The sequence below is a fragment of the Paecilomyces variotii genome, assembly GCF_004022145.1.
Source record: "Paecilomyces variotii strain CBS 101075 chromosome Unknown C8Q69scaffold_2, whole genome shotgun sequence".
Classification (NCBI taxonomy): domain Eukaryota; kingdom Fungi; phylum Ascomycota; class Eurotiomycetes; order Eurotiales; family Thermoascaceae; genus Paecilomyces; species Paecilomyces variotii.
In genome coordinates this window covers 2187739-2214026 of record NW_021167141.1, presented here as the reverse complement: position 1 = coordinate 2214026, position 26288 = coordinate 2187739, and the positions used below count along the sequence as shown (strand labels likewise).

The 26288-nt window shown below is 50.8% G+C and overlaps 9 protein-coding genes and 1 non-coding gene across 10 annotated transcripts; 3 read left to right on the top strand and 7 right to left on the bottom strand.

Annotated features, from left to right (window-relative positions):
• The first annotated feature begins 884 nt into the window (after positions 1-884).
• Positions 885-6124, top strand: C8Q69DRAFT_156962 (putative Rho guanyl nucleotide exchange factor). Its single transcript, XM_028625607.1, has 3 exons — positions 885-3366; positions 3427-5285; positions 5341-6124. The coding sequence occupies exons 1-3, from the start codon at positions 1176-1178 to the stop codon at positions 5875-5877; spliced, it is 4587 nt and encodes a 1528-aa protein (XP_028487642.1). The 5' UTR covers positions 885-1175; the 3' UTR covers positions 5878-6124.
• Positions 6125-6326: 202 nt separating this feature from the next.
• On the bottom strand, positions 6327-8722 carry C8Q69DRAFT_457450 (PP-loop family protein). Its single transcript, XM_028629902.1, has 3 exons — positions 8356-8722; positions 8061-8234; positions 6327-7985 (listed from the first exon to the last, which is right to left on the bottom strand). Exons 1-3 carry the CDS (start codon positions 8492-8494, stop codon positions 6358-6360), a joined length of 1941 nt encoding a protein of 646 aa, XP_028487641.1. The 5' UTR covers positions 8495-8722; the 3' UTR covers positions 6327-6357.
• Positions 8723-8778: 56 nt separating this feature from the next.
• Positions 8779-10866, bottom strand: C8Q69DRAFT_457448 (hypothetical protein). The gene is made up of 2 exons (XM_028629901.1): positions 9315-10866; positions 8779-9227 (listed from the first exon to the last, which is right to left on the bottom strand). The coding sequence occupies exons 1-2, from the start codon at positions 10589-10591 to the stop codon at positions 9059-9061; spliced, it is 1446 nt and encodes a 481-aa protein (XP_028487640.1). The 5' UTR covers positions 10592-10866; the 3' UTR covers positions 8779-9058.
• A 362-nt stretch (positions 10867-11228) lies between these two features.
• C8Q69DRAFT_504645 (hypothetical protein) lies at positions 11229-14877 on the bottom strand (the record flags this gene model as incomplete). Its single annotated transcript, XM_028632616.1, has 8 exons — positions 11229-11513; positions 11583-11742; positions 11823-11911; positions 11978-12921; positions 12980-13190; positions 13241-14540; positions 14663-14741; positions 14841-14877. 8 exons carry the CDS (start codon positions 14875-14877, stop codon positions 11229-11231), a joined length of 3105 nt encoding a protein of 1034 aa, XP_028487639.1.
• An 881-nt stretch (positions 14878-15758) lies between these two features.
• Positions 15759-15871, bottom strand: C8Q69DRAFT_t31. The gene has a single exon. It is a non-coding gene; the product is annotated as a tRNA-Gln (tRNA).
• A 195-nt stretch (positions 15872-16066) lies between these two features.
• On the top strand, positions 16067-17042 carry C8Q69DRAFT_442171 (hypothetical protein; the record flags this gene model as incomplete). Its single annotated transcript, XM_028628819.1, has 3 exons — positions 16067-16276; positions 16352-16580; positions 16672-17042. 3 exons carry the CDS (start codon positions 16067-16069, stop codon positions 17040-17042), a joined length of 810 nt encoding a protein of 269 aa, XP_028487638.1.
• Positions 17043-17057: 15 nt separating this feature from the next.
• C8Q69DRAFT_156858 (hypothetical protein) lies at positions 17058-18124 on the bottom strand. The gene is made up of 3 exons (XM_028625606.1): positions 17768-18124; positions 17593-17711; positions 17058-17528 (listed from the first exon to the last, which is right to left on the bottom strand). Exons 1-3 carry the CDS (start codon positions 18025-18027, stop codon positions 17230-17232), a joined length of 678 nt encoding a protein of 225 aa, XP_028487637.1. The 5' UTR covers positions 18028-18124; the 3' UTR covers positions 17058-17229.
• Positions 18125-19387: 1263 nt separating this feature from the next.
• C8Q69DRAFT_457438 (DUF985 domain protein) lies at positions 19388-20480 on the top strand. Its single transcript, XM_028629900.1, has 2 exons — positions 19388-20134; positions 20222-20480. The coding sequence occupies exons 1-2, from the start codon at positions 19529-19531 to the stop codon at positions 20339-20341; spliced, it is 726 nt and encodes a 241-aa protein (XP_028487636.1). The 5' UTR covers positions 19388-19528; the 3' UTR covers positions 20342-20480.
• On the bottom strand, positions 20471-21775 carry C8Q69DRAFT_496284 (mitochondrial carrier domain-containing protein; the record flags this gene model as incomplete). The annotated part of the gene is made up of 2 exons (XM_028632253.1): positions 21510-21775; positions 20471-21415 (listed from the first exon to the last, which is right to left on the bottom strand). Exons 1-2 carry the CDS (start codon positions 21567-21569, stop codon positions 20471-20473), a joined length of 1005 nt encoding a protein of 334 aa, XP_028487635.1. The 5' UTR covers positions 21570-21775.
• A 785-nt stretch (positions 21776-22560) lies between these two features.
• On the bottom strand, positions 22561-25571 carry C8Q69DRAFT_156702 (protein kinase). Its single transcript, XM_028625605.1, has 3 exons — positions 25311-25571; positions 24923-25233; positions 22561-24851 (listed from the first exon to the last, which is right to left on the bottom strand). Exons 1-3 carry the CDS (start codon positions 25360-25362, stop codon positions 22725-22727), a joined length of 2490 nt encoding a protein of 829 aa, XP_028487634.1. The 5' UTR covers positions 25363-25571; the 3' UTR covers positions 22561-22724.
• Positions 25572-26288: the final 717 nt, after the last annotated feature.

Sequence of the window (26288 nt, the reverse complement as noted above, 5' to 3'; positions counted from 1 at the left end):
GGTCCATATAGTTTAGCTATTTGCTCCTTCGCATTGATATAGATGCAGATGATGCGCATGCAATGATCAGCAAAGGGTTTGGAATCATTGTGTTTAGTGCATGAAGATATCCGTATTGCCTCAGAGACCAACCTACACCGGTAGCCCTTGCTGCAATATGTGCAAGCCATAATGCACCTCACTATTGAATCCAGAGGCATTCGACTAGGTACTGAGGCCATCGCATCACATGTCACATTTTGAAGCTGGACCCTATCCACAGGGCAGATCGAGGACAGGCAATTATACCGACATGGGATGCGTGCCTTCAAAGTTCAGCATAGCAACGGGGTCGTACAGGATGATATCGGGTAAATACTCTGCAATAATATAGCTTAAACTGATGACCTCCCTTCTGGAGAATGGTCAAACTAGCCGGAACAGGCGCGAGCGACGGTGGCTGGCTTAGGATTCTTTCTCCATCTTTGCACGATCTTCCAGTTCCCTGGTCACAAAGTCGACTATCGCCCGCCGGTTCCGCGGCTCCACCAGCGCCAAACCAAAAGGGCGACTGTGTAGCCAGAGAGAGCAGAGAAGAGGTCTATCTAGTCTAGAGTAGATACTCTAGACCTTCGTAAGGACAACGATCTCGTCCCTTGCTTCGGGGAACCCCAGGATGGGCGTCTCGCTGGCGGGCGGTTGTTTACGCCGGCGACACGTGGTGCAGCCAACCAGACGCTCGGGATGTCGACGCCGTTCGATCTCGAGTGTTTCAAGTTGATCCACGACAGATAGTCGAACTGAGATCCCCCTCAGCAGTTCAGATCCAGATATCCACCCGTCCGATTTCCCCTTCTGTGCCGAGATCGAGCGCCAAATCAGACTGGATGACCTCCAGAAGCTCTCCCGGGGAGAGGTAAACAACGGCACAGCTAAGTATCTCGACATCGAACCCCTCCTCCTGCTCTTCCTTTCCTCTGCCTTCAAGCTTCAGCTTCAGCTTCTCATGGAGGTCACCACGCGCGTTCCTGACCGTCTGCGCTCCATCGTCCCGGTGTGAGGAAGCCGTCGCCCGCGATCGTGTGTGATTTCCATCTCTATCTATCTCTGTCATTTCAAGTCAATGCGTCCGCCCGCCGTCCCCGCCTGATCTGTGTCGAAACGCGATCCCAGAAGGTGCGCTGCTCCGATCAGCCATGGCCGCAGCGTCCAACTCGCTGTCGACCCTGCCGTTGGAGCAGTTGTCGCTCTACCACGCTGTTGATCCATTCCTGTCTTCTATCCTTATCTTTCATGGCCCCGTTGCGACTGCCCATGCGACCGTCAGCAGCTCCCGCATCCAGGCGCACATCTTCACGCCTGCCGGCTTCCAAAGCTACCCCCGCATCGCCATTTCCCCAGCGGCTCCCTTGTACGCTGCAGTCAACCACCTCCCCCGTGAGAAGCAGGGCGATGAGGTATGTCGCGGTCTGGCAGTCTGTATACTCAAGTACTTTGCGGAGCTGTCCAGTCCCGTCAAAGAGTGTCTCGTGGAGACGGCCAAAGCTGGAAAGCCTGCGGGCAAGGTACCCAAACTGTTCGATGAGATGCACGCTGCAGAGCTGGCGAATCGCATGACAAGGGTCGAGAACCCGTCAGAGATCATTCGCAATTTGCGTGAAGCTTATCGGGAGCGCAAGGTACCATGGATCGACATCGACGTGGTTCTGCCTGTTGGGACTATACGGTCTACAGAGCGGCAGGACAGTCCAGAGGACGATCTTGATGATGCCCCGGACGATCAATATGGTAAATACAGTCCACTCATCCAGTCTTTGGGAGAGCCCATATTCCTCCCGACGTCGCGCCTGCGACGAGCTCCATCTCAACCCACAAACCTCAGCAAGTCGAAGCTCTTCTCCAAAAGCCAGAAGGAAGCACTCCGGTTGGCTATGTGTGAGGTGGTCGACACCGAAGAGAGATATGTCGCGAAGCTGTATGACTTAGTCCATAACGTCGTGGAGGAATTCCGGGCGAAGGCTCGCGCGAGATCAGCCTCCAGTACGAGCCCTGATGAAACTGCCCTGGAGAAGCTATTCCCTCCATGCCTGAACGAGATCTTGGAGGTCAACATGGGTTTTCTACATGTGATCCGCCAGATCCTAGAGGACACGGAGAAAGACGCCATTGCTGATCTGGCGGGCGACACGGAGCTGCAAGCGTCGGTCTCGAGTCGAGCTTCAACAAGAGATGTAAATGATCCGGTCGGTGCTGCCGCATTCGCAAATGCACTCCTGGAATGGTTTCCGTTATTCTCGCGGCCGTATGCGGACTATATGCGGGCCCATACTGGATTTACCCGAACATTGAACGCGTTCCTAAGAGACAACAACTCCAGCTTCTCAAGAAGAGTGCATGAGACAGGGGAACAGCGATTGCGCTCGCTTTTGATGGAGCCAGTGCAGCGGTTGCCTCGATACAGTCTTTTGATAGATACAATGACCAGCAGCTTGCCCTTGGTTCACCCGGCCGTGAAACCGTTTCTCAAGGCGCGAGACGTCATCAAGGATATATGTTCGTTAGACAGCTCTTCCTCGACCGACAACTCCAAAGCCCTGGAACTGCTCAGAGCCCTAGTCGATGACTGGCCCCTGTCCGTTTCTCCAGCCGGACGCTTGATCACTGCTGTTGATTTCAGTGAGATTCCGCCACCTTATCGAATTGACAGCCCGGCTGCAAAACCAAGTTCGGGCCTCATGCTACTGTACAAAGATTGCCTCATATTTTTGTCCAAGGCTCAAGGGACTAAAGCCAGTGCCCGTGGCCTCTTGGCAGAGCTCGATCAACCTTCACCAACATGGTCTCCTGGAGAATTGAGATTCGCAAGGGTCTTGGATCTCCAGGGCACGCGCTGGATGCAGTCTACCTGTGGACGGATCCTGTACCTCATTCCCTCAATGACTATCCCTGAAGGGGAAGAACCCGACAGGGCTCTGCATGTACTGGAGCTGTCAGGCATGTACGAAGGTAGAGCTAATCGTCTTGTCGAGGAGATGGTCAAGGCGAAGATAGAGGGCAGATTCTCCGAGCAGGAACGGGAGGACGGAAAATGGACCCTGAGAAGTCCGTCAGGGACATTTAGCAATATCGGCATTTTGGCGTCCGTTTTCGAGGAAGACAATGCTGGCACTATGAAGAGGACCGGGTCTTCGAACATCAGAATCGTCTTTGATATCCCCAAGGTGATTCGACAGAAGACTTTGAGTAGCAGTTCTGACCTCGACGTGATAATCTCCATATCATCTCTCGATGAAGATCAGTACAGGCTGGATATCGATTCTGTCGTTGGTACATCTACCACAGACATTGTGTCAGTGGATATCTTCATACCAGTTTTATCGAAGAGACGTGAGTACCGTTTTCCTGTTACATTTCGCCCTTTTTCTTTGGCTGACTATGAAATTATAGTATCGAATCTCGTCTCACATTTATATCATCCCCAACACACGGTAATGACCGAGCCAGTTGTCTACTCAAACTTCGAGATCCTCCGATACATAGCCGGTCATCTCCTATCACAAGCAAAGGTCCCCCGCGGCCTGCGCCCACCTTCACCTTCCAAAATGCTCTCATCTCTCTGGGGTGGAGGCCAGTCCAAAGAGACCGTCACGCCCTTGAAATCCCCGGTTCCTCTACTGGGCGATGTCCCAAAGATATCTCCCACAAAGTCTACCTTTAATAGACCCGATACACCTTCATCTCTTACTAGCGCTCAGGAGAAACAGACCCACAGGATCTCTGTGGTAGAAAGCGATGCGGACCGCCATGTAAAATCGTTGGAGCAAACATTCTCCGCGTATATTCTCTCTCTGCGTTCCAGAAGCGGAAATATTGTGGGCCGCATACTTCGTGCACGCGACAACGTCGACAGAACTGCGGTCAATGAGCTCTACAATATTTTGCTTGAAGATCCCGGGAAACTACAGGCAGCTGCTGAGGTCTCTGTAGATGTTCTCTTTGTTTCATTTGAGACCTTCATTTCCAATGCATGGAGAGACCACATGGGCCCTGTCATTCCCAATTCAACGCTGGAGCTCATCCAGAGCAAGTTCGATGCCATGTTCTCAGCAGACTTTAATGAATTCTTCCGGCAAATGATGGGCGACATGAGTCCACAAAACCGACGCGCTCTCTCCGCGATGGTGCGGCTTCTTGCTGAGCTTCTGGATGCTTCCGGCAATGATGGTGATCGAGGCGCTCTGACAGCCGCTTTTGCTGAAGTTCTCACTGAGAGCGGTGATCCAATGCGGTATATCTCTCTCTTGGATCGCCTTGTCGATGACTACGAGAATTTGTTCGAAGATTCCGCTCCTCCCAGTGCTTCCCTCGACGGTGCTTTCCCGAATGATTCGAGCAGTGCGCTGAATAAGAGCCAGTCTCTTAGTGTCAGTTCCGTGAACTCAAATACCTCATCATTTAGGAGACGCTTTGGCTTCGGACTACATCGTGAGAATTCAAAGCATGAGGGAGAAAGTAAAGTCTCTTCGATCCTTCGGACATTGAGCAAGACCAAAGGCTCTGGTGAATCCTCCGAGCCAAGTACACCTAAAGGGACATTATTGCGCTCTAAATCAACCGACACAGACACAAGGTTGGGCAACTATCTACGTCCAACATCTCGAGACCGTCCCGCGGTATACGGCATATTTTCTGATGAACAAGAGCGGCCAGGAAGTGGGCACAGCAACACTTTGCTGGCATCCATTGGAGAAGTCCCATCGCACCAGGAAAATCCAAAGCCTAGGAGAAAGCGCAGAAGCTCCCTTTCCGACCTAAGACCAATGACAGCCTCAAGTGATGACCCTATTCCTGTTCACACGCCTAGGCCTGTAACTCCGGTAACTCCTCCGCCACAATGGCCTCGGTCGGAAGTGGCAGCCACGCCAAAAGAGACAAGGCCACGAAGCAGCCATGCCAGCAAGTCACCTTCAAGGGTCTCCTCACCGACGAGGACGGGCTCGCCAACGAGAGCGGCTGGGACCCCAAGGAGAGAGTCCCCAACCCGCTCCAACTTGTCAAGCCGGAAAGAGAATGCCTACAGCAGACCTACGTTGATGGAACGAGCTGTTAATAAGAGATCCGACGAGCCGCCGGCACCAAATGAGAGTCCGAAAAGAAAGACGGATATGCCTGGCACTCCTCAACGGAAGAGTGCTGGGCTCAGGGAACGCCCGACGCTGGCGAATGGGTTCGAATCACCAAAACGGCCCCATTCGATGTCCTCACCACCGAAGGTCCAGAAGCTTCGGATGCAGAGTCCCCAGAAGGTACGTCTTGCCCAGTTCGAACGCCACCTGCCATGACTAACTTGCACACAAACAGCTTCGAGAGCGTCTCGCGAATGAGAAGAAAGTACAGGCAGCAGCTGAAGCGGGCTTCAAAACTGAATTGATGCTCATCGGAGATGAGCTATCTGCTCTGAAGCTCTCACCTACATCTGACGCAGATGTGAAAAGTCCCAATGGTCGCGCCCAAGATGCTAATGCATATCTCTCCGGCCGCTTCCGAGATCTGGAGTCGAGATTCTCTTCCATGTCTGCCGATCTTAGTGGTCGAACAACTGCCATTGAGAAAGACCTAGAGACGTCTCTGATTGTCAGCGAGAGAAGGGCGAAAAAGCTAGATGAGCTCTATCGCGAGGCCAGCGCTGAGAATGAAGCACTATATGAACGTTTCAACACAGAGCTCTCTCGGGTGGTGAAAGACGTTCGTCTGGGTAATGGCGAAAGTGCCTTAAAAGACCAGCTGAGGGAAGCTTTGGAGGAGCTAGGCAGGGTCAAGAAAGAGAATCTGCGCCTGAAGAGAGAAGTTGGGGGACTGCGAGCTCAGCAGATGGGCATTCCCGCAAAACACGAATAATAATCGAGGGGTGGCTGCCTAACCACCTTATGATCCTCTCGAACTTACGGGGAAATACTTCACCTTCTCCATTATCACAACTTTACTTTTTCTTTTTCTTTTCTTGCAACATGATGTTGGACGGAACTTCCGACTGACTTTGCTCCAGTGCGTGCGTTTCTGCGATGCACTCTGTCACACTGCGCCTTCGCGTTTTCTTTTTCCTTTGGTCACAGCGATAATTGGTCATTGGTCTGCAATACCTGCTGTACAACTACGGGTACAACTTCCCGCATTTTCCTTATTCGAGATACCAGAGCGTTCTCTTCCTGTGCGCTTTCCTTACTTGATTTTCTTCTTGTCTTTTATTATTCACCAAAGCGTCCAATGGCCTGCGTCATGTAATTACGAGTCTTAACACATATGATAGACCCTTGTCGGGAAATAATTAATTAAATTACAAGCGTACATTATCTATTGAAAACTGAAAATCATCAATCGTTAATTATACAGTATGTTGACCTCTTTCAGCCAGCCCATCAACTCCAGGGGCTCCGGATTGATCATTTTGTACGTCCATTCGCATTCGACTCTCCACGATTCATCCCGGCCAAGGTTCATCGTCCCTCCGGGAGAGCTCCTGCCTGGTAATGTCAAAAGTGCTAGCGGCCACTCATCTGGTTTCGTGGGTTCCCTGGCTGTCAACAGAGGCACGGTGAACCGAATCGGACCCGGTGCCTCCCACGACAGCATATCCAAAAACTCCTGGGATGACGGCAGCCGTCCTTCGGCCTCTTCCCTGCCTTCAGATTCATCAAGCGTGCGGCAGATTTCCTTCAGATCAGACGATTGGAGAGGACGAACAGTAAGCTGGAGTGGGCCCGATGGGTCCTTATTCCCATCTTGCAATGTGTGCACTCTATGTGTGAGTTTCAAACGGATCCAATAACGATCATCCCAGAGATACCATGGTGTACATGTTGAATTTGACCCCTTGGCCATGTCTTTCAGATCGGCTGTCGTTGGGGATGGAAATTCAAAGTTCAGTGTAGGCAGCCGATGCCGCATGTACGGTTGTCTGGAGAGAAGGTATGTATTTCGTTGTGATTGTTTCTGATCAGTAGTCTTGTCGTTCTCAATCTCTTCTCTCACAGGACGAAAGATCACACCGCCAACTGTGAAGGGCTGACGATTCTCTTCTTTCGAAGGAGTGAAAAGCCGTCCTGCGAATTTTTCGTAGCTACGAAGCGAGAAATAATTCTCCGGGAACGGGGACAGTAGCTCTGTGATGCGGCGGAGGGTAAGGGCTTGAATTTGGAGATTGTGTCTCCGTTGTCTTTCGTCTTTGTTCTTATCGTTGTTATCGCTGGACGGAGAAGGGAAACGGACAACCATCCATCCAGCGCGGGTGTTGAATTTGTGGATCCTGCATGTTTTTAATAGTTCGTTTGAAAGCTCGCCGGATTGGTCTACGAGCTCTTTGCTTCTTTCGATCAAGGAGAGGATCGAGGGTGGTCTCAGGGCCTTCGGAAGCTTCTCCGTCGAGAGTAAATGCCTGATGGCGTTCCGTGGGGTGAGGGTTGGATCGAAATTAGTGGGATCGTTGACGAAGGGGATATTATTTTCATTACAAGTGGTGACGAGGTTCGATTTAGGAAATGATAAAAGCGGACGGCAGATCAGTATTCCGCCTGTGGAAATGGTGGTGTCTTCATCGTGTTGAGGCGTTTCTGTCGACGATACCTTCTTTCCCCGGGAAGAGCTAGTCATCCGCGCCTCGTTTTTCTGATCGATCCGTATTTTGAGATCGGGTTCTAGGTTGTTCGATCTGAGGACTGTCTGCAGGCCACTTTCAGAGACACCATACAGGCCATGACACTCTGGGATACGAGCAACGGACGGAATGCCTGTCAGTCCGGCTCCTCTGGCACCGGAACAGAGTCTCCAGATCGTGGTCTCGACATTATCATCCTGATGATGACCCATGAGGAGAGTTTCGATGCCTGCATCACGACAAGCGCTTCCCAGGGCCTGGAAACGGAGTCTTCGCGCATGTGTCTCGAATGCAGAGACTTTGGACGGTGAGTCCAGTCCGGTCCATTCGAGCTCCAGGACCCTGGCGTTGAGGCCTGTTTCGACATGTTAGAAGAAAAAATTTCTTTCATAGGATTAAATACAGAAAGGAATGGCTAGGTAGTACTCACCCATATCGCGCAACCATCCGATAACCATTCTCGCCTCGCGACTACTCTCCTGGCGAGCCTTGTGGTCAACCACAAAGGCCGTAACGCTCAGGTCGTCAATGAGATTTTCAATTTGCATTCGTCTGCATAGATAAGCGAGGGCCATGGAATCTGCGCCTCCGCTGATTGCCAGTCCTGATATCGAGAGTTAGATTGGCTCATGTGTATTGAACCCAGACCAAGCAAGAGCAGTGAAACGGATGAGAAAACATAATATTCAATTCAGACGACGAAAGTTCAAACAAATAAAACCTACCCAACCGTCTCGGAACCCGCCTGGACCAGGACCATGTCTGCGTTAATCGCGACTCCGTCCATGATGTCTGGAATTGCTCTAGGAACTGCGCGGCGGAAATGGCGCCGGACTTTGTCGTTGAGCGCAGCACCCCGGCCATCTGGACCCAACACAACCCAGCCTAACGATTTTCCTCCACGTTATGGGATTGGGAGGTGCGATTCATTGCATTTTATTCGTTCGGTTTATATATGCAGTCGATTTAGGAGAGGAACGATGTTGGTTGTCGGCGAAGAGAGATTTGGCTGCTTGTTTTTTTCTCTTGGCGCGCTGGATAAGGCGGAGTTTGGATTGGTTGATCAGCAGAGAGTCGATGCTCTAGATGACGATTATTATTCTTGCTCGTCTGACTACATAATAATTATAAGGAATAAATGGATTTAGTTACTGTCTTGAACCGTCTATTCCATTCTGTGCAACTATCCTTATAATATTGTTCTATATTGAAAAAATCTCGCAGCTTTTCCTCTAACTATCCATGACATCTATGTAGTTAGGTATTGGCACATAGTACGTAAGTATTCCGACTAGAAGCTCACCTCACCTCACTGTAATATGCAGTGAACACGTACAGTTAGCCCAATGAATGCAATAGATGACATATTCTTTTATAAGTAATGAAACTTTTTTAAAGATAAAACCTTCCCTTCGGAATTTTTATGATTCACATCTCGAAAACATTCTCTTCATTGTCGAGCACGATCTTGATCCGCGGAGTAGTATTATTCAAAGTCGCATCAAAACATCCAGGCCTCAACAGTGGTCGCCAAGATTCTCTTGGGACAGTAGTGGCAGGGAATCGATCTGAGCGTAGGAAACCATCGCGGTTATACCTGTGCAGGAATGAAATGTTAGCTTTGTCCCAACCAATTTGCTATTAAAAAACAAAAAAAAAAAAAAAAAAAAAAGTAAGATCCTACCAATTTCGTGAATTTCTATCGAGAAATTTCTTGAACATATAGCCTGTCTTTTTAGGCAGAAACGGACCCATCGGTTTATAATCAGCAAGGAAGGAAACCATATCCAGTCCATTACGGTCCACGAAATCCATATATTCCGTCCAGACGCGCCGTCCGAGATCCATAAGCCCATCGACTTCCTCTGATACGATCGACTTTTCTCGACTCGCATAGTCGCTTCTATTGAGCCGACGAAGCTGCGCAATGACTTCCTGCGAGAGTTCCCATATTGTACTTTGGACCCAATGCCGCGCGAACAGGATCGGTTGCGCCTGCATAAGTTGCGCCAGCCAGACGGGGTCCTTGGGATCTTCCAGCTTGCCCACGTTACGCTTCACGATGAAGCTGTAGTACCAGATATTGTCGTCTTGGAGCGGCACAGTGTGCGGTGGGTAGCAGAAGAAGAAGGTCGTGCGGCAGTATTTGCAATGTCCGCCGCCGTTGCGGCAGTTCGAGCAGTTGCGTTTACATCTGGTGTCGGCCCGATTGTATTGGTATATGCATGAGTCGCTGTATATGTCTGTGACTTCGGGGTCGCTGGTACGTAGGTGAGGACAGATCGGCAAGTCATAGCCGCGCAGACGCTTTTTGGCTGCTCGTTTCGAAACGCTGCCGTTCTGCCAGTCAGTCACGGAGAAATAGTAGTCTTTGAGTAGAGCCCAGGTGCCGTCTTGTTCCTTGATGACGAAGTTGTAAGGCCCGTGGCAGGCTGAATGGCCGCAGCAGAGAGGAATCTCATGCTGTTTGCGTGCTGCGAGTTCGGAAAAACTCAGTGGTGCATAGGGACATAGCCAGAGGAGCTTCTTGGTAGCTATACATCGACGAGTTCTTGGGTCTTTTTCCAGTTCTGATGGTGGGAAGTCGGTTCGATGATGCGTTCTTTGGCATCCACCGCACAAGAAACGATCTTGAGAGCTATCGTCCCTTTCCATACACCGAAGAAGTTCGAACCGATCTCCATGGCTTAGGAGCCTTGCGCAAAGCGTACGCTGCAGATCTCGACAGGTATTTCTCAGGGCGTTATGACTGCTTGCCGGCAGCTCGTCCGTGATTTGGAAGAGAAGTTCTAGCGGGAATCTGTGCAGGATGGAATTCTGCTTCGCCTGCCCCGTCTCAGGAAGGCTCGAATTTGACCTTGCAGAGAACAATCGAGATGCTCGTCTGGCCCAGACTGAGACGGTATTGTTATTATTACCATGGTACGCGGCAGTGACATCAGATCTCGAGATGACCGACATGGTGTAGAGGATCCATTGGCGACAAAGTATATCAACAACAAGCCTTTGTACAGATGAACTAAAATGAGTTAGATAGCGGTAAATTTCAGGAGCAGAAGTAGGATGGGGGTGAACAGGATGACAACATGTTGATGGACGTCACCTTTTTAATATTATTCTAACTTAGTTGAGCTATCCACGGATCCAGATGGTGCATTTATGCCTTATGGATCAAATTGAGCCAGCTGTATGGTCGGGTCTTGGGAAGATGCTGTCGACACCATGGTTCAAATTCCAATGGGTTGCGACGCGCCAGTTACGACACAGGCTCTACCAAGGTCTAAGCTTATGAGGGGATTCAGAGGATTCCTCCACAATCTCCATGTTCAATAATGATGATGATGCGTTGATTGATTTGCTTTCCAGCGCTGGCATCATCAGAAATAGAGTTATACATGGCCTCTGGTGGGAGGGATATTCCAAGGAACAGAAAATGGACAGATGCACATGAAGATAAATGGTATATCTCCAGACAGACTCTGCAAAACGGATAATAACTGACGCCAAGGGCCTCGCTCCAGGTATATAACTATTGATACACTTGCAACGCAATGTAACACGTGCTTTGCAAGAAACGAGATATGAAGTAATCCAGATGTCAATTGCCTGGGATAGACGGCGTTGCAGAGGCCGACGTATATCCCGATGCAGCAATCGAAGAGAAGCTTCCCGACAGCGCACTCTCCCCATTGGGTAAGCGCCCAAGGTCAGGCGAATGTTTACCAGGAACATGGTCGGTGTCGTGTTCATTCACGCTGCTCCGCGCAGACCTATTCATCGGTATGTGTTTCTTTCCGTTGGCTTTATAAACTAAGACTATGTCTCCGGAGGATCGCCAGATCTGAGTTCGAATAGTGGCCAGTGTCATGTTAGGGGGTATCAACTGAAAAGAGTTTCTGTCAGCCCGAAGTTCAAAAAGGCCGTATAGTTGCATGATAATGCAGTCACTTACAGTATTCTGACAGTAGAGCTCCAGGTATTCCTCGGGCTTCATTGCATCCTCCTCTTGTCCTTCGGGACCTGGCGACTCTATTCGTTCCGCGATATACGCGAGAATCTTTTTGGCTCGAAGCATGCGGTTGGCGTTGAGGCGAGAAGTATTAGTGTTTGTCCTTGTGGGTGCCACATTAGCTAACTGCATCTTACACGAAAAGTAGACTATCCGAGTCCTCTTGATGATGGGTATACATACGGGTCTGGTTTGACAACGGGGGGTAAAAGATCCTCGTAAGGTTTCAAAGTGAATGCGATCTTGACGATATCCTTCGCGGGGATGAGATTCTATGTCGTTGTCAGTGACACCGGACAAAGGATGTTGCTGATAGAAACTCTGAGCAAGATGCTTACCTTGAGAAGGAGTTCGCCAAGCCACAGTGGTACGGACTTTTCCAGTCTATCCACCTCCTTGCCAACTGTGGCAACCGACCCTCGATAGAGATCTGCTGCCACAGCCGAGTCTCCAGATTCTTCCTGAATAAGGATTGCGGTAGTGGAAGGTATATCTAATACGGGGGTTTCGCTCTCCAGACTTGGTGCAATGGATGTATTCAGTGTCTGTCCAGGATTGGCTGCCAGAAATGTATCGTATTCATGCCGTATCCTCTCTACAACACCACCAAGGTTGTTCTCGAACACCTTTTCCTCCTTCACAGATGACTTGTCTGACTCCTCGTTCTTCTCTTCTTGAACGGGAGGTCTCACATCAGTCGAAGTCCGCGTGAGCTTTCGGGGGAAGTCCATCCGGAACTTCTTGCCAAACAAAGAACCGCTTTTCTTTCTCTCGTCCTTTTCTGCGTCTACCGGTGATTGAGGCAATGCTGTCAAGTTCGGGTCTTCAGGGGACCCAGCCGCCCTATCTGTGTCTGCCCCAGGAGAGAGTGGATTGGCTGAGAAATAGTCAGTGGACCTTTCCGATAAGGAACGCCTCGTGGCATCCGAATCCGGCTGCGCAGCCCCTTCATCTGTGGGAGGGAGAGCCGAGCTATACGCATTCGAGGAGCTCTGACAAGCTGAGCCGACTCTCGGAGTTGCTAGTCCTATCGCAAGGCCTGGGGTACCAGGTGGTCTCTGTAACCCGTTCGAACCAGACATCGAAGACTCAGACATATATGAACTGGCTGCCTGGGTATCAATGAAGGGAAGTCCTATGGCTTTAGGGGGCGTTGTACGCCCCGGAGTTCTCAGCTCTTCGGACTTGGCCACAGCAGACTCGCGATAAGCGCCATCGCGCTTGATTTCTTCCTCAACCAGGGGAGCAAATAGCCAACGCAGGACCCATTTACCCAAGTTTACTGTTCAGTTGGTCAGCCTCTGATGACACGAAAGTTATCAAGCCCAAGGAACTCATACTTCTTTGATCTTCTTTAAAATCCTGTCTGTCGGCAATGTCTGTCTCGTCTGCATATACTTCCGCATCGAAACACCGGTTCAGCTCCAAGATCACTGAGAGCCTCCCCGTCCGTATATCAAGCGTGCACCAATGCGCGACGCTTTCAACGGTGTTCACTTCATCGGCCACGTCATCGATGTGGCGCTTGCCGAATGATTTTATAGGGATACACTGTTAGTTGTTAGCCATGGTATCAAACAAACTGAAGATTGGAGCTTTACCCTCAGGAGATCCCATAGGACCACTTCTCCTGCTGTATCCTGAGTAAGGGTGCGCTTTCGATCGTTGAGCATAAGGTATTTGATCAGACCATGCTGACCTTCAATGGTCTCCTCAGGTAAAGTCTGGATAGGAAGGACAAGGTCGAGATCATCGTCCAGTGACTCGGCAGGCTTTTTGATGCTTGTAGCGGAGTAGATTGTCACCCCATCCGGATCGCGCGCTCTCGCATACGTCGAAGTGTTAGATAGTCGCAGCACAGCAGTGTGTGGGATCTTCGGTTTTGCATGACCATTGGTCGTGGAAGATGGCACGTCTACAAGTGATTCTGGGGGCGAGTCGACCTGCACAGAGGCCATACTCAAACTCTGGCGGAACCCCGCTGGTGGAGGAGATTCGATGTCAAGAGTCGTGTCGATATCGTACCAGCGATTTATGCTCGACTTTGGTGTTGCTGTCCAGATGTAACCTTCCGAGGCCACTACCTTGCCCACTCCATCATTCTCCTGCAGGACGGCGATGCATGTTCCTTGGTCTATGTCTGGTGCATCTCTCGTGTCGGTCTTTGCGACAAGGCCAGAACGATCGCTGGAGTAGAACACCGACAGCTGCGGATGATCCGAATAGAGTGACCAGACGCTATCATTGTGCATGGTCAACGTGTGCATGCATCTTCCTGCCGTCAACGACCAGACCTTGATGGTCTGGTCTGAGGAGGCGGTGATGATGGTGTCCCCTTGCTGGTTGATCAGTGTATCCCTGACGTTATCTGTATGCCCAACGAACTTGGTGATGAGCTTGCCCGACTTGGGATCCCACAACCGGACTACACAATCTGGGCCTCCGCTGGCCAGTAGAGAGCCGACCGCGCCCAAGGCGTACACTGAGCCCTTTGCTGTGCGATCATCCCCATAGGCATCGATTTTCAATTTCTCTCCAGCGCCATTGAGGTCCCAGAGATAGATTTTATGGTCGAGTCCGCCAGATGCAACCCAGTCGTAATTGTTCCCGGGGGATGCCAGACACTTTACATAATCCCCGTGCTTGCCGATAGACGCGGGCAGCTCTGCGATGTCCGCGTGAGGGCGCCACAGTCTCACCGTCGTATCTGATGAAGCCGAAACGAGGGCCGAGTTATTATGCGTGAGAACGATATCGTTTATCCAGTGGCTGTGCGCCTGCACCTGGCGCTCGAATGTAGTCTGTCCAAGCGTCCTGGCGTTCAAGCCATACGGCAAGGGCGCGGATTGTTGCGGATTCAGGTTCCAGGAACAAAGTACGCCATCGCGACCTGCGGAGTATCTGATGACCGTCAGCTATAGAATCCGTGGTGTTATGTAGCGTAGAGACTCGATGCGAAACGGATCTCAGCGGCATCGCCGTCGCAAGTATGGGTAGAATCGAGAGGCGCGTGTCAATCTTACAGGATGGAATTCTGGGAGTCTACCGCAAGTCCATTGACGCCCAGACGGTGGCCACCAGGGCCATCTGGCAGAGGCAGCACTGATAAGTCGACAAGTCAGCATCATCGTCCACGTACTGCCCGCCGCATTCCCCAGAGAGAGAGACATCGACGGGTACCCGGAGAACGGCAGGACTCACCATAGCTGACCCTCTGACGGCTAGGTTTGCGTGCCATCCAGCTCGAATGGCAGTATCACGATGGGAATCGGCAGGCGATTAGGGACGCGCAGACGGCAGCGGAACCCGTCCGCGGGAGTCGGGAAGGCGACGGGCCCTCACACGATGGGTACAATGCGAGCGATCGATAGATGGGAAGGGGCCATGAGAGCGGACTCGAATAGCAGGGAGGATGGCAGCAGAGCGTCGTGTCTTCGGACTCTCATGCTCTTGCGACGGAATGGGGGAGTGGTTCGCCTTGTCGTCCGTCATCCGGAGCAGTTGGATAGATCGATCGGATGGACAGTGGGATGGAAGCGCCGTTTAGCCTGCGGTCCGACCAAACGACTTGGCCGTGCGCCACGCCAGGGAGGGCTCGGGCCCGACTCGAGGGGGCTCGTCTGGGAGATTGTTCAGCGGGTTCTGTGGGTGAGACGGTGATCTGAAAGAAGAGTCGGGGTATAGAGTATAGAGTATGTCGCTCATCCAGGCTTTCCTGTTAGATACCCTTTCTAGAACGACCACTGCCGTACATAACCGTGAGATCAGCGCGGTGCCTTGCCTGCCACGAGGCTCCATGTGCTGCTGTCGCCCATCACGCCGTCTAGCGCGGAGTCTCCGGCTAAGATTAGCGGGCGGGGTTGCTTTCTGGGGCTTAGATAGAACTTAATAATAGACGATACGATGGGGAGATTTGAGAACCAGAAATAGCTGTGGGAGGAGCAGTCATGTTCGAACATTATTGTACAGTACTGTAATTGTCTCCAACCCAAAGCTTGAGAAAACCCGGAAGTTGTGACAATACATTAATCTCTCGGAAACAAGCATAAAATAAACAGGAAGCAAAAAATAGAAAAAATCGTGACAAAAGAGAAAAAAAAACAAAAGAATCAAAAAAGAAGGTCCTGGTGGGAATCGAACCCACGATCTACGGAAATTCGTGTCTATCCCAGTAGTTTTTGAGCTGCTGGGGTCTTCAAAATCCGACGTCATAACCCCTAGACCACAGGACCACGCGGATGCTGAAGCTGCCCGTTTAGTGATTTAGGAGCCTATTTATTTCTTGGTGGGCTTTTCAAGTTAATTGCCCCTCCTGGCAAAAGGTGGGGGGTTGCTTACAACTGACCTTTTATCATTTCATTCATTCGACATATCAAGCACAAACCACCAACTTCACTTGTTCCAGTGCCATGTCTAATACTGAAAACATGGCTGAGTCACAAGCAGTATCTGCTAAGAAGGAGGAACCAATGGTCTCTTTAGCTTTTCATCCGCTTGCAGTTGGAAATCCTGGGGATAAGGAACCGACTCTTGAAGAAACCTTAGCTGTATTATCCATCTTGAAAAATGCTGGCATATGTTGCTTCTTTGTCGACGAATTTGCTCTGATCTATTATGGAGCTGGGAGAGTACTTAATGTTCGTGCTCACATACCTTTGCATTTAATCTAAAAACGCGGCAACCAATTTCTAACCTGCCATACTTACTTCTAGGAAAATATATTATGCGTTCCCGATGAACGGCATCAAGAAGCCGTTCAGCTCTTCATGTCTAGCAGTGATCTTCTAGAACCATGCGGACCACAACCACTCAAACGTCCTGACTCCCTCAACCATAAATACCCTCGATTCAAGGCAATTGGCAGGACCGATTTCTGGTTACTAGTCCCGGCAAGTTACTACAACATTGACTGTAGACCAGAAAATGTGGAATGGAGCAAAGGTAAGATTTGACCGATATATATACATATATATATATATATAATAATGTCTCTCTAACTTCGGGGAAAATGTTCAATAACAAACCTTCAAAGGTGGACTCCCATTTCCAAAACTGGAAGTCTACGCACAAAGCCTTATCGATATTAAAAACGGGGTAGATTTACAGGACCTCATTGATGCCCAGGACCTGTCAGTGGAATGGGGAGAAGAGAACCTTAACCTGGAGGGCAGTACTTGTGTTGAATGGGCCAAGCGACGTATTGATGCCCTTAAAGAAGATGGTGTTCCGGCACATTTCATCTTCATTGACCCCACGCCTGTTTCTCGACGAAAGATATGGCAGGAATATGTTGAGAATAAACAGAAGCGAATGGGGTGGAAGTATCCACCGGAGATCTATGCGACAAGGTGGCGACGTCACGGTTCTAAGGACCCTCGGACAAAAGACAGGCCAGGATTTTAAGAAAGGGGGGTCAGACAAGCATTTCAATTTGTAATGACTGTATAGTATCTACATGTCAAGAAGAGCAACTGAATTTCTCAATCTGGTAATAAAAAGGAAAGACAGAAACGAAGGGGACTTTGGCGTGAGGCCAATATCCAAGCAGTGGCCGAGGTAAAAGATCGAATGCCTTCATCTCTCCGGAATCTCAATGGCCGAAGAATCGAGTCCAGTATCCTCTGTTCTCAGCAGAGACACTTTCCAGGAAGCAGTCGACAGCAATTGGGTCGAGTTTATCCTTGATCCCCTGGATCGCTTCCGGGTAGGCTCGCAGAAGATATGTTATGTCATCTCGGTCATTGTCGCTGCGCCGGCTCATGAAAGCTGCCATCTTTCCACGCATCAAATAGAGAATATCGATGACATAGATCGATCTGGGCTCTGAATCAACCGTGAGTTGAAGCTCTGTGCGATGGTTTCCGAGGTCTCGGGGACTGTTTTGGTATCCTGATATTGTTAGATGTATCCAAGATGTAGGAGAACTAATCGACCAAAATGCAGGATCACATACCACACTCAATAAGGTCTACTTCCACGGGTATACCGCGTGGACAGTTGTCATAGCCAGGCCCTGTTCTCACAAAGATTCTCATGATGTTGCTGATGAGCCTCTCTTTAGGAATGATCAAACTGTAGACATGACGTCAGTAGCCGATCAGTAAAGCTTCTTACAGTGTGATATATACCGCGGCTGCACCTCCAATACACGCCACAAGTCCCGCATCTTTCCTGGGGCGTTAAAGGCAATGTCAACATCACGGGTATCACGCATTCCTCCCATCAACTTGACAGCCATGCCCCCCATGACGCCATATTGGATCCCTGCTTGGTCCAAGATTCCAGCAACGAAGAATCCAGCTGATGTCAAATTGGAAATAGGGATTCTTGGGTATTTTTGGGCTTCTTCGTCGGAATCATAATCCACAAGACTGTAGCGAGAAGCCATAGTGAATTTCTTGCGCAAACAGTAGGTATAGTAAAAGATATATGTTTGAGATCCAGGTAGACCAACTAGGAGTTCTCCTTTTTGGTCGACTGGCAGAAAGCCATCAATATATAGCGAAGATAGGAATAATCTGAATCGTACTCCAAGGTTGATGATTTGTGATTAAGGCAAGAAGATGGTTACTCGGGCAGACCCTATGTCAATATACTCGAAGAAGAGTTGCCTTGTTGGCCCTGTCTCTCCCTGTCTCTAGGGAGATCGCAGATGGTCCTGCTTGAAAGAAGGTGAAATTTCTCAAAAGGAGGCTGTGATGGAAGGCATTGCCGGCGCGTAGGGGAGTGAATGAAAGCCCAGAATGACGAGGCTAGCACCACTATAGAAAGCATTATATGAAACTGCAGCTCTCCAATTTTGCGAACAATAAAAAGAAATCAGGGTATGTAAAAGACCTAAAAAAGGCGAAGCGGCTAATCTTGTTTTAAATATATCTCGATTGAATCGAACTGAATGGTAGAGAACAGTTTTAACATGCAGGTCTAACAAGGCTAGTAGCGCTTTCTGGTGTCCATTTCCAACAATACCTGCCTACCTAGGTAAGTAGCATTTTGGGTTCTTACATGCAATAAGATAACTCACTGTTTATAGTGGATAATCTAAGCTTTTTAGGATTTTGAGGCGAAGACAATGATTTGTCGTGGGGGATTGATATCCTGAGGTTAAGCGCCTTGTATTTGTTATTAGCACCTCTTTGCGCCGCATGTGAAGCGGCTAACAATAGTTTAGGTACTCTTGCATAAGGCATTTTCCCGAATGAATATCACCCATGAGGCATCTTCTTACGAAACCTGGCTTTCAAGTAATACTGGGACTGGATGGTGATACATTAGGTAGCCTTCGCGGTCGAACTGAAAAGGGACTGCAAGTTTCCAGGCAGGAAATGGTACTGGCCAAATTAATTCGAATACTCTACAATGGAGTGAGTGCAGAATATTGAAGAGGTCGAAGAGGAACACGCGGGCGGAAGTCTATATCCTGGTTTAGTGCTTATATGATCATCTGATATCTGATACCTGTGCTGATGTTCAGCTCGTGACATATAATATTAGAGTGGATCGCCGAAGACGCGGTTCTTAATAGCCCCGACTTCGATGAATAGATGAATAGAAAGAGCACAACATATGGCTCTGATTAATGCCCGTAGGTATTCTTTCTGTTGTTCTCTCCTTTTTTTTTTTTTTATTTGCTTATTTTTCCATTCAGCCTTCGAACTTGAGCGGTGTTTTCATCTCACCTCATCTGGATGTTGTGCAGATGCGCTAAGATAGCGCCATCATATCGGCATAATCTCACCGTTAACTTAGTTCAGAGATATATAGTTTATAACCACTTTCTCATTTACAAAAGAAAAAAAGTGTTAACACCTCTTCCAACCTCACATCCAACCAAATCCTCTTTTCCCCAGAACAAACCAAAAAAAGGAGCATTATCATAAGACCTCACCATGTCCTCCTCTTCCACCCCCCTCTCAACCCTCAAACCCATCTACCCCCCACCATCCAGCACACCCATCGATCCCACCACCCAACCCGAACAACAACCCTCCATCCTCTCAACCATCACCACACTCAACCTCACCCCTCACATCGAAGGCGGCTACTTCACCGAAACTGACCGCTCACCACTCAACATCCCGAACCCATTCCTATCCGATCCCAACCTCTCCTACGCCGCCCCTTCAAACGCGACAACCCGTCTCGCCCCAGGTCAAGATAACACAACTCGCTCCGCGAGCACGACGATTTATTACTACTTGACGCCCGGGACGCCTCTGGGTGCGTTTCATCGGAATCGGGGCCGGACGGTGCATACTCTTCACTGGGGAAGGGGAAGGTATGTGTTGATTCACGCGGATGAGGTGATGAGTCCAGAGGGGAAGGTGGTGGAGGGGAAGAAAGCGAGGATCGAGACGTTTGTTGTCGGGAAGGATATTCAGAAGGGGGAGAAAGTGCAGTGGATCGTGGAAGGGGGGAAGTATAAAGCGAGTTATCTTCTGCCGGATCAGGAGGGGGATGGGGAGAAGAGGACGGAGGGGTTGTTGATTAGTGAGGTACGTATATTTATTGATATTTGTAAATTTTTGACGCAAGAAAGTAGAGCCATGATGATGATGATTGTTCTGATCTTTGGTTTCTAGACTGTCGTTCCGGGGTTCGAGTTCGCTGATCATGATTTTATGCTTCCGGAGACGATGGAGGAGCTATTGACTCCTGAGCAGGTTGAGGAGCTGAAATGGATGCTGAGAAAGGGTGTTTAGGAGAATGGTTGAATCTAGATAGATGGTTCAACAAATCAGCACACAGCAAGCCCATACTTCTAAAACCAGGCTCTATTTCATTCATACGCAATGTACATGGCTTAATATACAATCCCACAACTCCCCCGCCTATTTCTCCTCCCTAGCCAACCGCTCCCTGTCTTTCCCCTCCAGAGTATTCCATGCCCACTGGTAACTGCCTAGAAACACCGCACCACCAATTCCAATCCAAGTGACACGAGGTCCGATACCTCGCCAGAAAGCACCGAAGCCCTCACTGGCGATGCCGCGCACCACATCCTTAATCCGCACACGGCCCGACTCCCCACCATCTCCGCGTCGGGCCAGCATGACTCGCGTCTTGATAACATCCAGCGGCGTCGTCAGACCAGCCGCAACAGCACCAGCAAAACTGCCAAATAGCGCACTCGTCGATGCGGGAATCTGCTCTGCTGCAACGCCAATGGCGCCGTCTGCCCCCTGAGCTTTGTTGAGTGTCCGCTTCGCATACGCACCCTTCATGCTCTCCCACATGGTAAACTGAAGGACCGTAAACGGGATCTCTCGTGCGATTGTGATGCCCGTGCCGCGGTACAGCTCACGAATGACCTGGCCATATCCCCTCTTCGCTCCCGAAGTCGGATCGGCATGGCGCAGGGATAGAATATCTTTCAGGGCCAGCAGCGTCGAGCCGCCGAAAAGTCCAGCCTGGGCGCGCTGCTTGATCACTTCGGTGGGGACGCGGACCGCGCAGGCGGAAATCTCACCCATCGAGGATGCCAGCGAGTGTGTGAAGAACGTATGCCATTTTGACGCTGGCTCGGACGTAGAGGAGGGAAGGAGGGCGCGCTTCACGCCATCGTAGACGATAAAGAAGGAGGCCGCCGAAGGTGCGGAGCCGAGGAGGACGGAGGGAAGACCGGCGTAGATGCCGCGGATGGTCTGTCGGAGAGGAGGTGGCGCAGATTTCGTCGTAGGGCCGTTAGTGCTGTGTCTGGCCTTCTGTAGACGAGTCTTGATAGTATCGAGAGGATACAGGGAGAGGTCAACGGTGAGACCGGCAACCGCACCGGACTGTGAAATTGCGAGTCAGTGATCGTGACTCTGCAGCTCATCAAGGAGGAATTCGCCAAAAGAAAAGACCGAATACAAAGGCTCATGAGCATACAAGAAGAGACCTCGTCCACAGGGAGGAAGCCAATGGCTCCGGCTCCGTCTGGTCGACCATCGTTAGGTCTGTATTCGGCGTTGAGGGAAATTTTGGGAGCCTATCAACACAGCATATCCAGCCAAGCTTCGGGCTCACTTGGACATGGACTGAGTGTATGAGATAGGACCAGTGTGCACAATGAGCCGCCGGAACAGATATAAGTCGAGAGGACTACTGTGCAGCAGCCTCCGTTGTCGTGAAGATCGCTGTTGCCAACCCTCCGGTGAACGGCCCTTGAGCTCCGATCTGATTATCGCTAAGTTTCCCAGCGTATGTAAACTCCGCAATCTCCGATTTAGTTACTTGCTCCCTCTGTTCCACGATCTAAATGTAGTCAAAATAATAAGATAAATCCCCAAGGTTATAGTTATATTCCTATGGGCTCTATACAATGGTTTATACTATCTGTTCAATCCACCTCGTATCCGGCGTGCTCAGCCCAGCTTCGCAGTGTCAAATTAAGCCGGCGCGGTATAATACTCGAACAAGGAATGCTGCGAATGGATAACATCCAAGACACTGCAAGCAAAGATGCGCACAATAACAAAGGCCTTTAAATCGCAGATATGTCAGCTTGTCATGGTGGGGTTGCATGCGCTAGAGGGTTCGGCTATAGAAGAAGCCTCGTGCAGTGCACAGGGTTACCGAAGGAGAAAGAACGAACGAATCTACAGACTCGATTCATCCGGCTCGCGTATCTCCTCCCACCCCTTCCATGATCTTCTAGGCATCGCCTTCGAGGCACATTTCGCTTCACTGCGGTGATGAATGGACATGTCAAGGAAGCGCGTAAAAGAAACATGCAGACCTGTAGGCATCCACTCTCCTCTCAATTCCGTATAACATTTCCGACGAACGCAAATAACGTCTACTAAAGCAACTTCTATGATGGAACCCGGCACGTCACACCGTATCCCCGGCGCGACTGTATCAAATCAAAATAATCGCCTTTTGGAATCGCTCAATTCAACCAAGACGCCCCAAAAAGCAGACCAGCCCCTGTAATAAGGATGCAAGAACGGATAATCGATTAAATGGTGCATCATCAACGTCCTCATAAACGCATGAAAGACACAATTGGAACCATGAGGGAATCAAGGAGTAAGGTCAAAAAGGTATGTATGCCGTACTTGAATAGTTGTTCCGGAACAGGTGACGGTTATTCTGGCCTTCTTATTTGGCCTTACTCTGCACCGGCACACTGGGTGAAGGAGGTTCGAGGACGTGATCATGACCGGGCGCTTTTATGATCGTGCCGGAATCTTCCTGTCGACACACCTTGATATGGAGAATCCAGTCATCAGCGATAACCTCCTCCAGTGTTGCACGCTCCTTGGGATTAGGTTTGAGCATGCGTCCGATAATCCACCTGCTCTCGCGCGGTAGAATGCGCAGTAGCCGCCAGGGACCTCTGATCACCTCCTGTGGCTTGTGGACAGTCGAGCCAGGCGGCAGTGGGGGAGCTTCTTTGCTGGTCGTTTCTCCAGACTTGGGCTTTGAGGGCTCGGATTTCGGTCCGTCGTCCGTGCGGGTTGGGGGATCAGATTTCGGTTGCGGTCTGTTAGCACCGGAAGTTGAAGACGTTCCATTCGGCTGCCTTGTGACCACTGGCGTTGCCATGGGCGTCGCCATGCGGTTGTGGACCTCACTTGCCATCGAGGGAAGATCGGCCGTGGACTTGGGACGGTGCCTGGGTTGCGAATCTGGCACCGGTGTACCGGGTGTTGGAGGCGACACAAACAGTTTGTACGAGTTGTCCGTCAACCTGGGCTGCTTCCATGGGAATCGTCGCAGTGTCATGCAGCAGAATATGATGGCCAAGGACCAAATATCAGTCGGGCGGGGATCGTATCTCTTCTCATCGTACACCTCCGGAGCCAAATAGGGATCGGAACCGACAATGCCAGAAGCGGGAACAATGTCGTTCTCGAAGGGGTACCGGAAAACCACCGCACTACCGAAATCGATCAACTTCATGATCCCGTGTTCATTGACCACGACGTTATCCAGTTTCAAATCCCGGTGAGCTAAGCCCATCCCATGGAGATACGCCACTCCATTGAGAATCTGTCGAAACGAACATGCAATTTCCTCCTTGGACATCTTTCCTGTCATGACGATGGCGAACAGATCGTAAGGCGCATACTCCATAACCTCGTACCAGTGGCCTCCCTCGTGGATGATGTCCAGTGTCTCAATGATGTTGCCATGGTGTAACGTCGATCCGATACAAAATTCGGCGGTGACCTTCTTCGCATACTCTCTTTCCGACTCCCACGAGTGACGATCCCGGAATTGCTTGACGGCAAAGGTGACACCGTCACTGCTGCGCTTCAGCAGTCGTACCGACCCGCCCGCACCGGACCCAAGAACTTTACCCAATTTCCCATACTTCGAATTCAGACCATGATCATCCGCGAACGGCACGTTCGATGGCGCCATCTGATAAGGCGGGCTCTTCGATGACTTGCTCGATTTCTTCAAGCTCGGCGAGCCTCCGTGCTTATGCTTGTGGCCCAACTTGAAAAACCGCTTGAGCTCCGCCATTGAGCCGTGGTGTTCATGATGGTGGTTGTTGTGATGCCCCTTGCTATCAGATTTGCCGAAGATAGACGAACCCCGTTTCTCCTGCGATTTCAAGTCGCTCGTACTAGATGAGCGCGGGGTGCGCAGACCGGCTAGAGATGCAGAGGAATTTTGACCCCGACGCTTCGAGTCGATTCCCCCGAAGATGAACCTCTGGTCTAGCTGGGCAAGGTTTCGAGGCTGAGGTGGTCGTTTGCTTCGTGCGTACGGATCATCTTGCTCCCCCATGGGAGTCATGGTCCCAGAGGGACCGTATGGGGTCAACCATCCGGTCTCATTCTTTGGCGTCGGCGGCGGGCTCCCCTCCACCGAACTCGTATCCGTACTGGGGCCGACGAAGAAGTGTGGCTTGTGCCTCTGTGCGTGAACGGCAGCCGCTGATGAAGCCTCTGAGTGGCCGCTGCGTTTGGTCGCTAATTGCTCTCCCGATGAGGGTCTGGAGGAGATAGCACTTGAGGAAGCCGTCTGCTTTCCTGGAGTGGACACCGGGGGTGAGGTCTGAGGAGTCATCGCAGCCTGGTCTCCCTGGTCTCGGTTGACGGGAGCCAGCGTTGCGGTGCTCTCACCAGCCTTGCCATCCCGGGAGTGGGTGGCCGCAGGGGTCAGCGGGGGTGACTGCATCGCGGACACGGGGGGCGAGCCGTGAGGTGACTGTCCATCCGACCTTGAGCTTTCTCGAAGACTAGATTCCCTAGAGTTATTCCTCGAGGGATACTGTGTATCTGAATGTTAGCCGGAGACTGCGCCAGGCGAAAGGGCCACAAGAGGGTAGGCTTAATACGTACCCTCGAGGGAGGCAGGGAGACGGCTTCAAAGGCAAAATTGCGCATTCGAGACTCTTGTAGGTTGGACTTCTGCAGGCTCATCGCCAGCGACCGGAGTTCGTCCTTCGCGTCCGGGCTCAGGTCGTCTGGCCGCTGCGGCTGGTCGTCGGAAGCAGGCGACGAGGCGTCCTGTGCGGACTGGGAGGGCTCGATCTCCTCGTTGACAGATGCAAAGCGGACGGCGTGGTCCCGGTGAGGCTTCGATTGGGCATTCGCCGCGTCTTCTTCGGGGGGTTGAGAGGCCGGGAGCTCGATCTGCGGGGTCTGCATATCTGTAGCGGCGGAAAGAGTCAACGTTAGCAATGCACGGTGTCTGCCATGGGAAAGGTGTTGCGTGGGAGGTGCATACCAGCAGCCATGTCTTCCTTCTGGGTTCCCGAATCGGGAGCCTTAGACGTCATATTCGTCACAGGTGGGACAGAATAATCTTGCAGGAGCGGCCGACAGACAACCAGGACACATGCCTCTTTTCACCGCCTCTGGGACTGTGTCTGGAGTGTATTCACAGGGATCGAGTCGAAATTGGAGATGGTGATGGGAGGTTTGTTGGAGGGCAAATCCAGCGGGTACCGTCGGATGGGGGGTCGAGCGCGGCAACAGGGTTCGTATAATAAAGACTGTGCGGAGGCGATTTCTCTTTCTTCTGCAAGGCCAGAGAGGAATTCACGCGCAGCACCGGCTCAGAAAGCCAGACAGCCTCACTACCATCCAGAGAGAAGTGGAATCCGTCCAGATGGGAATGATATTTGGAAGGAAGGGAGGACAGGAAGGGTTGTAGTTGGGTAGTTGGTTAGTTAGTTAGTTTAAATTAGTGAGTAAATTAATGCGGGCAGGCGTTCGCGGTGAAAGAGAGAGAGAGAGAGGGAGAGCGAGAGAGAGAAAGGCGACCAAGAGCAAAGCCGGGTTGGTGGGGGGAAGCACGGATAAGGCCTGGGCAATAACAATAATGGTCTGCTACAGCGCTAGAGTCATCGTCAACTTGACTGTGCCGGAATCCCGCGGAGCAACTGGGGGAGTTTAGCACTTTATGAGTTTTTATTCGAGATCCGAGTAATCTTCGCCAGAATGCCAATCCGGATGCATCCAGCACTCTTGTCTGTCTTGTCTGCTGACTTGCGACGTGCGACAGCATCCCGCACTGGTTCGCTGCTCTGCTCCAGCTTCTCTGCCATTTCTGCCATCTCTAACTAACTAATCAATTATTATCTAGAGCAATTAACTAGTTAATACTTCCCGTTCCTCATCCCCCTCGCCCCCAAACCCATCCCATCGTCCATGGCACATGAACAGTCCCTCCAAGACGGTCAAAATAGCGCGATCCCCCGAG

Bases quoted from the DNA above. Each gene is read 5' to 3' on its own strand.
- C8Q69DRAFT_457438 (XM_028629900.1), top strand. From the start codon at position 19,529: ATGTCCTCCTCTTCCACCCCCCTCTCAACCCTCAAACCCATCTACCCC. The intron at 20,135-20,221 runs GTACGTATATTT...TTTGGTTTCTAG, and splicing joins AGGGGTTGTTGATTAGTGAG to ACTGTCGTTCCGGGGTTCGA.
- C8Q69DRAFT_457450 (XM_028629902.1), bottom strand. From the start codon at position 8,494: ATGGCCGGGGTGCTGCGCTCAACGACAAAGTCCGGCGCCATTTCCGCC. The intron at 8,235-8,355 runs GTAGGTTTTATT...TCTCGATATCAG, and splicing joins GCGGGTTCCGAGACGGTTGG to GACTGGCAATCAGCGGAGGC. The intron at 7,986-8,060 runs GTGAGTACTACC...ATGTCGAAACAG, and splicing joins CGGATGGTTGCGCGATATGG to GCCTCAACGCCAGGGTCCTG.
- C8Q69DRAFT_156702 (XM_028625605.1), bottom strand. From the start codon at position 25,362: ATGACGTCTAAGGCTCCCGATTCGGGAACCCAGAAGGAAGACATGGCT. The intron at 25,234-25,310 runs GTATGCACCTCC...CCGCCGCTACAG, and splicing joins GAAGGAAGACATGGCTGCTG to ATATGCAGACCCCGCAGATC. The intron at 24,852-24,922 runs GTACGTATTAAG...TCAGATACACAG, and splicing joins TCTCCCTGCCTCCCTCGAGG to TATCCCTCGAGGAATAACTC.
- C8Q69DRAFT_156962 (XM_028625607.1), top strand. From the start codon at position 1,176: ATGGCCGCAGCGTCCAACTCGCTGTCGACCCTGCCGTTGGAGCAGTTG. The intron at 3,367-3,426 runs GTGAGTACCGTT...ATGAAATTATAG, and splicing joins ACCAGTTTTATCGAAGAGAC to TATCGAATCTCGTCTCACAT. The intron at 5,286-5,340 runs GTACGTCTTGCC...GCACACAAACAG, and splicing joins GGATGCAGAGTCCCCAGAAG to CTTCGAGAGCGTCTCGCGAA.
- C8Q69DRAFT_457448 (XM_028629901.1), bottom strand. From the start codon at position 10,591: ATGTCGGTCATCTCGAGATCTGATGTCACTGCCGCGTACCATGGTAAT. The intron at 9,228-9,314 runs GTAGGATCTTAC...ATTCCTGCACAG, and splicing joins GATAGAAATTCACGAAATTG to GTATAACCGCGATGGTTTCC.
- C8Q69DRAFT_156858 (XM_028625606.1), bottom strand. From the start codon at position 18,027: ATGGCTTCTCGCTACAGTCTTGTGGATTATGATTCCGACGAAGAAGCC. The intron at 17,712-17,767 runs GTATATATCACA...TCATGTCTACAG, and splicing joins GTATTGGAGGTGCAGCCGCG to TTTGATCATTCCTAAAGAGA. The intron at 17,529-17,592 runs GTATGTGATCCT...TAACAATATCAG, and splicing joins AGTAGACCTTATTGAGTGTG to GATACCAAAACAGTCCCCGA.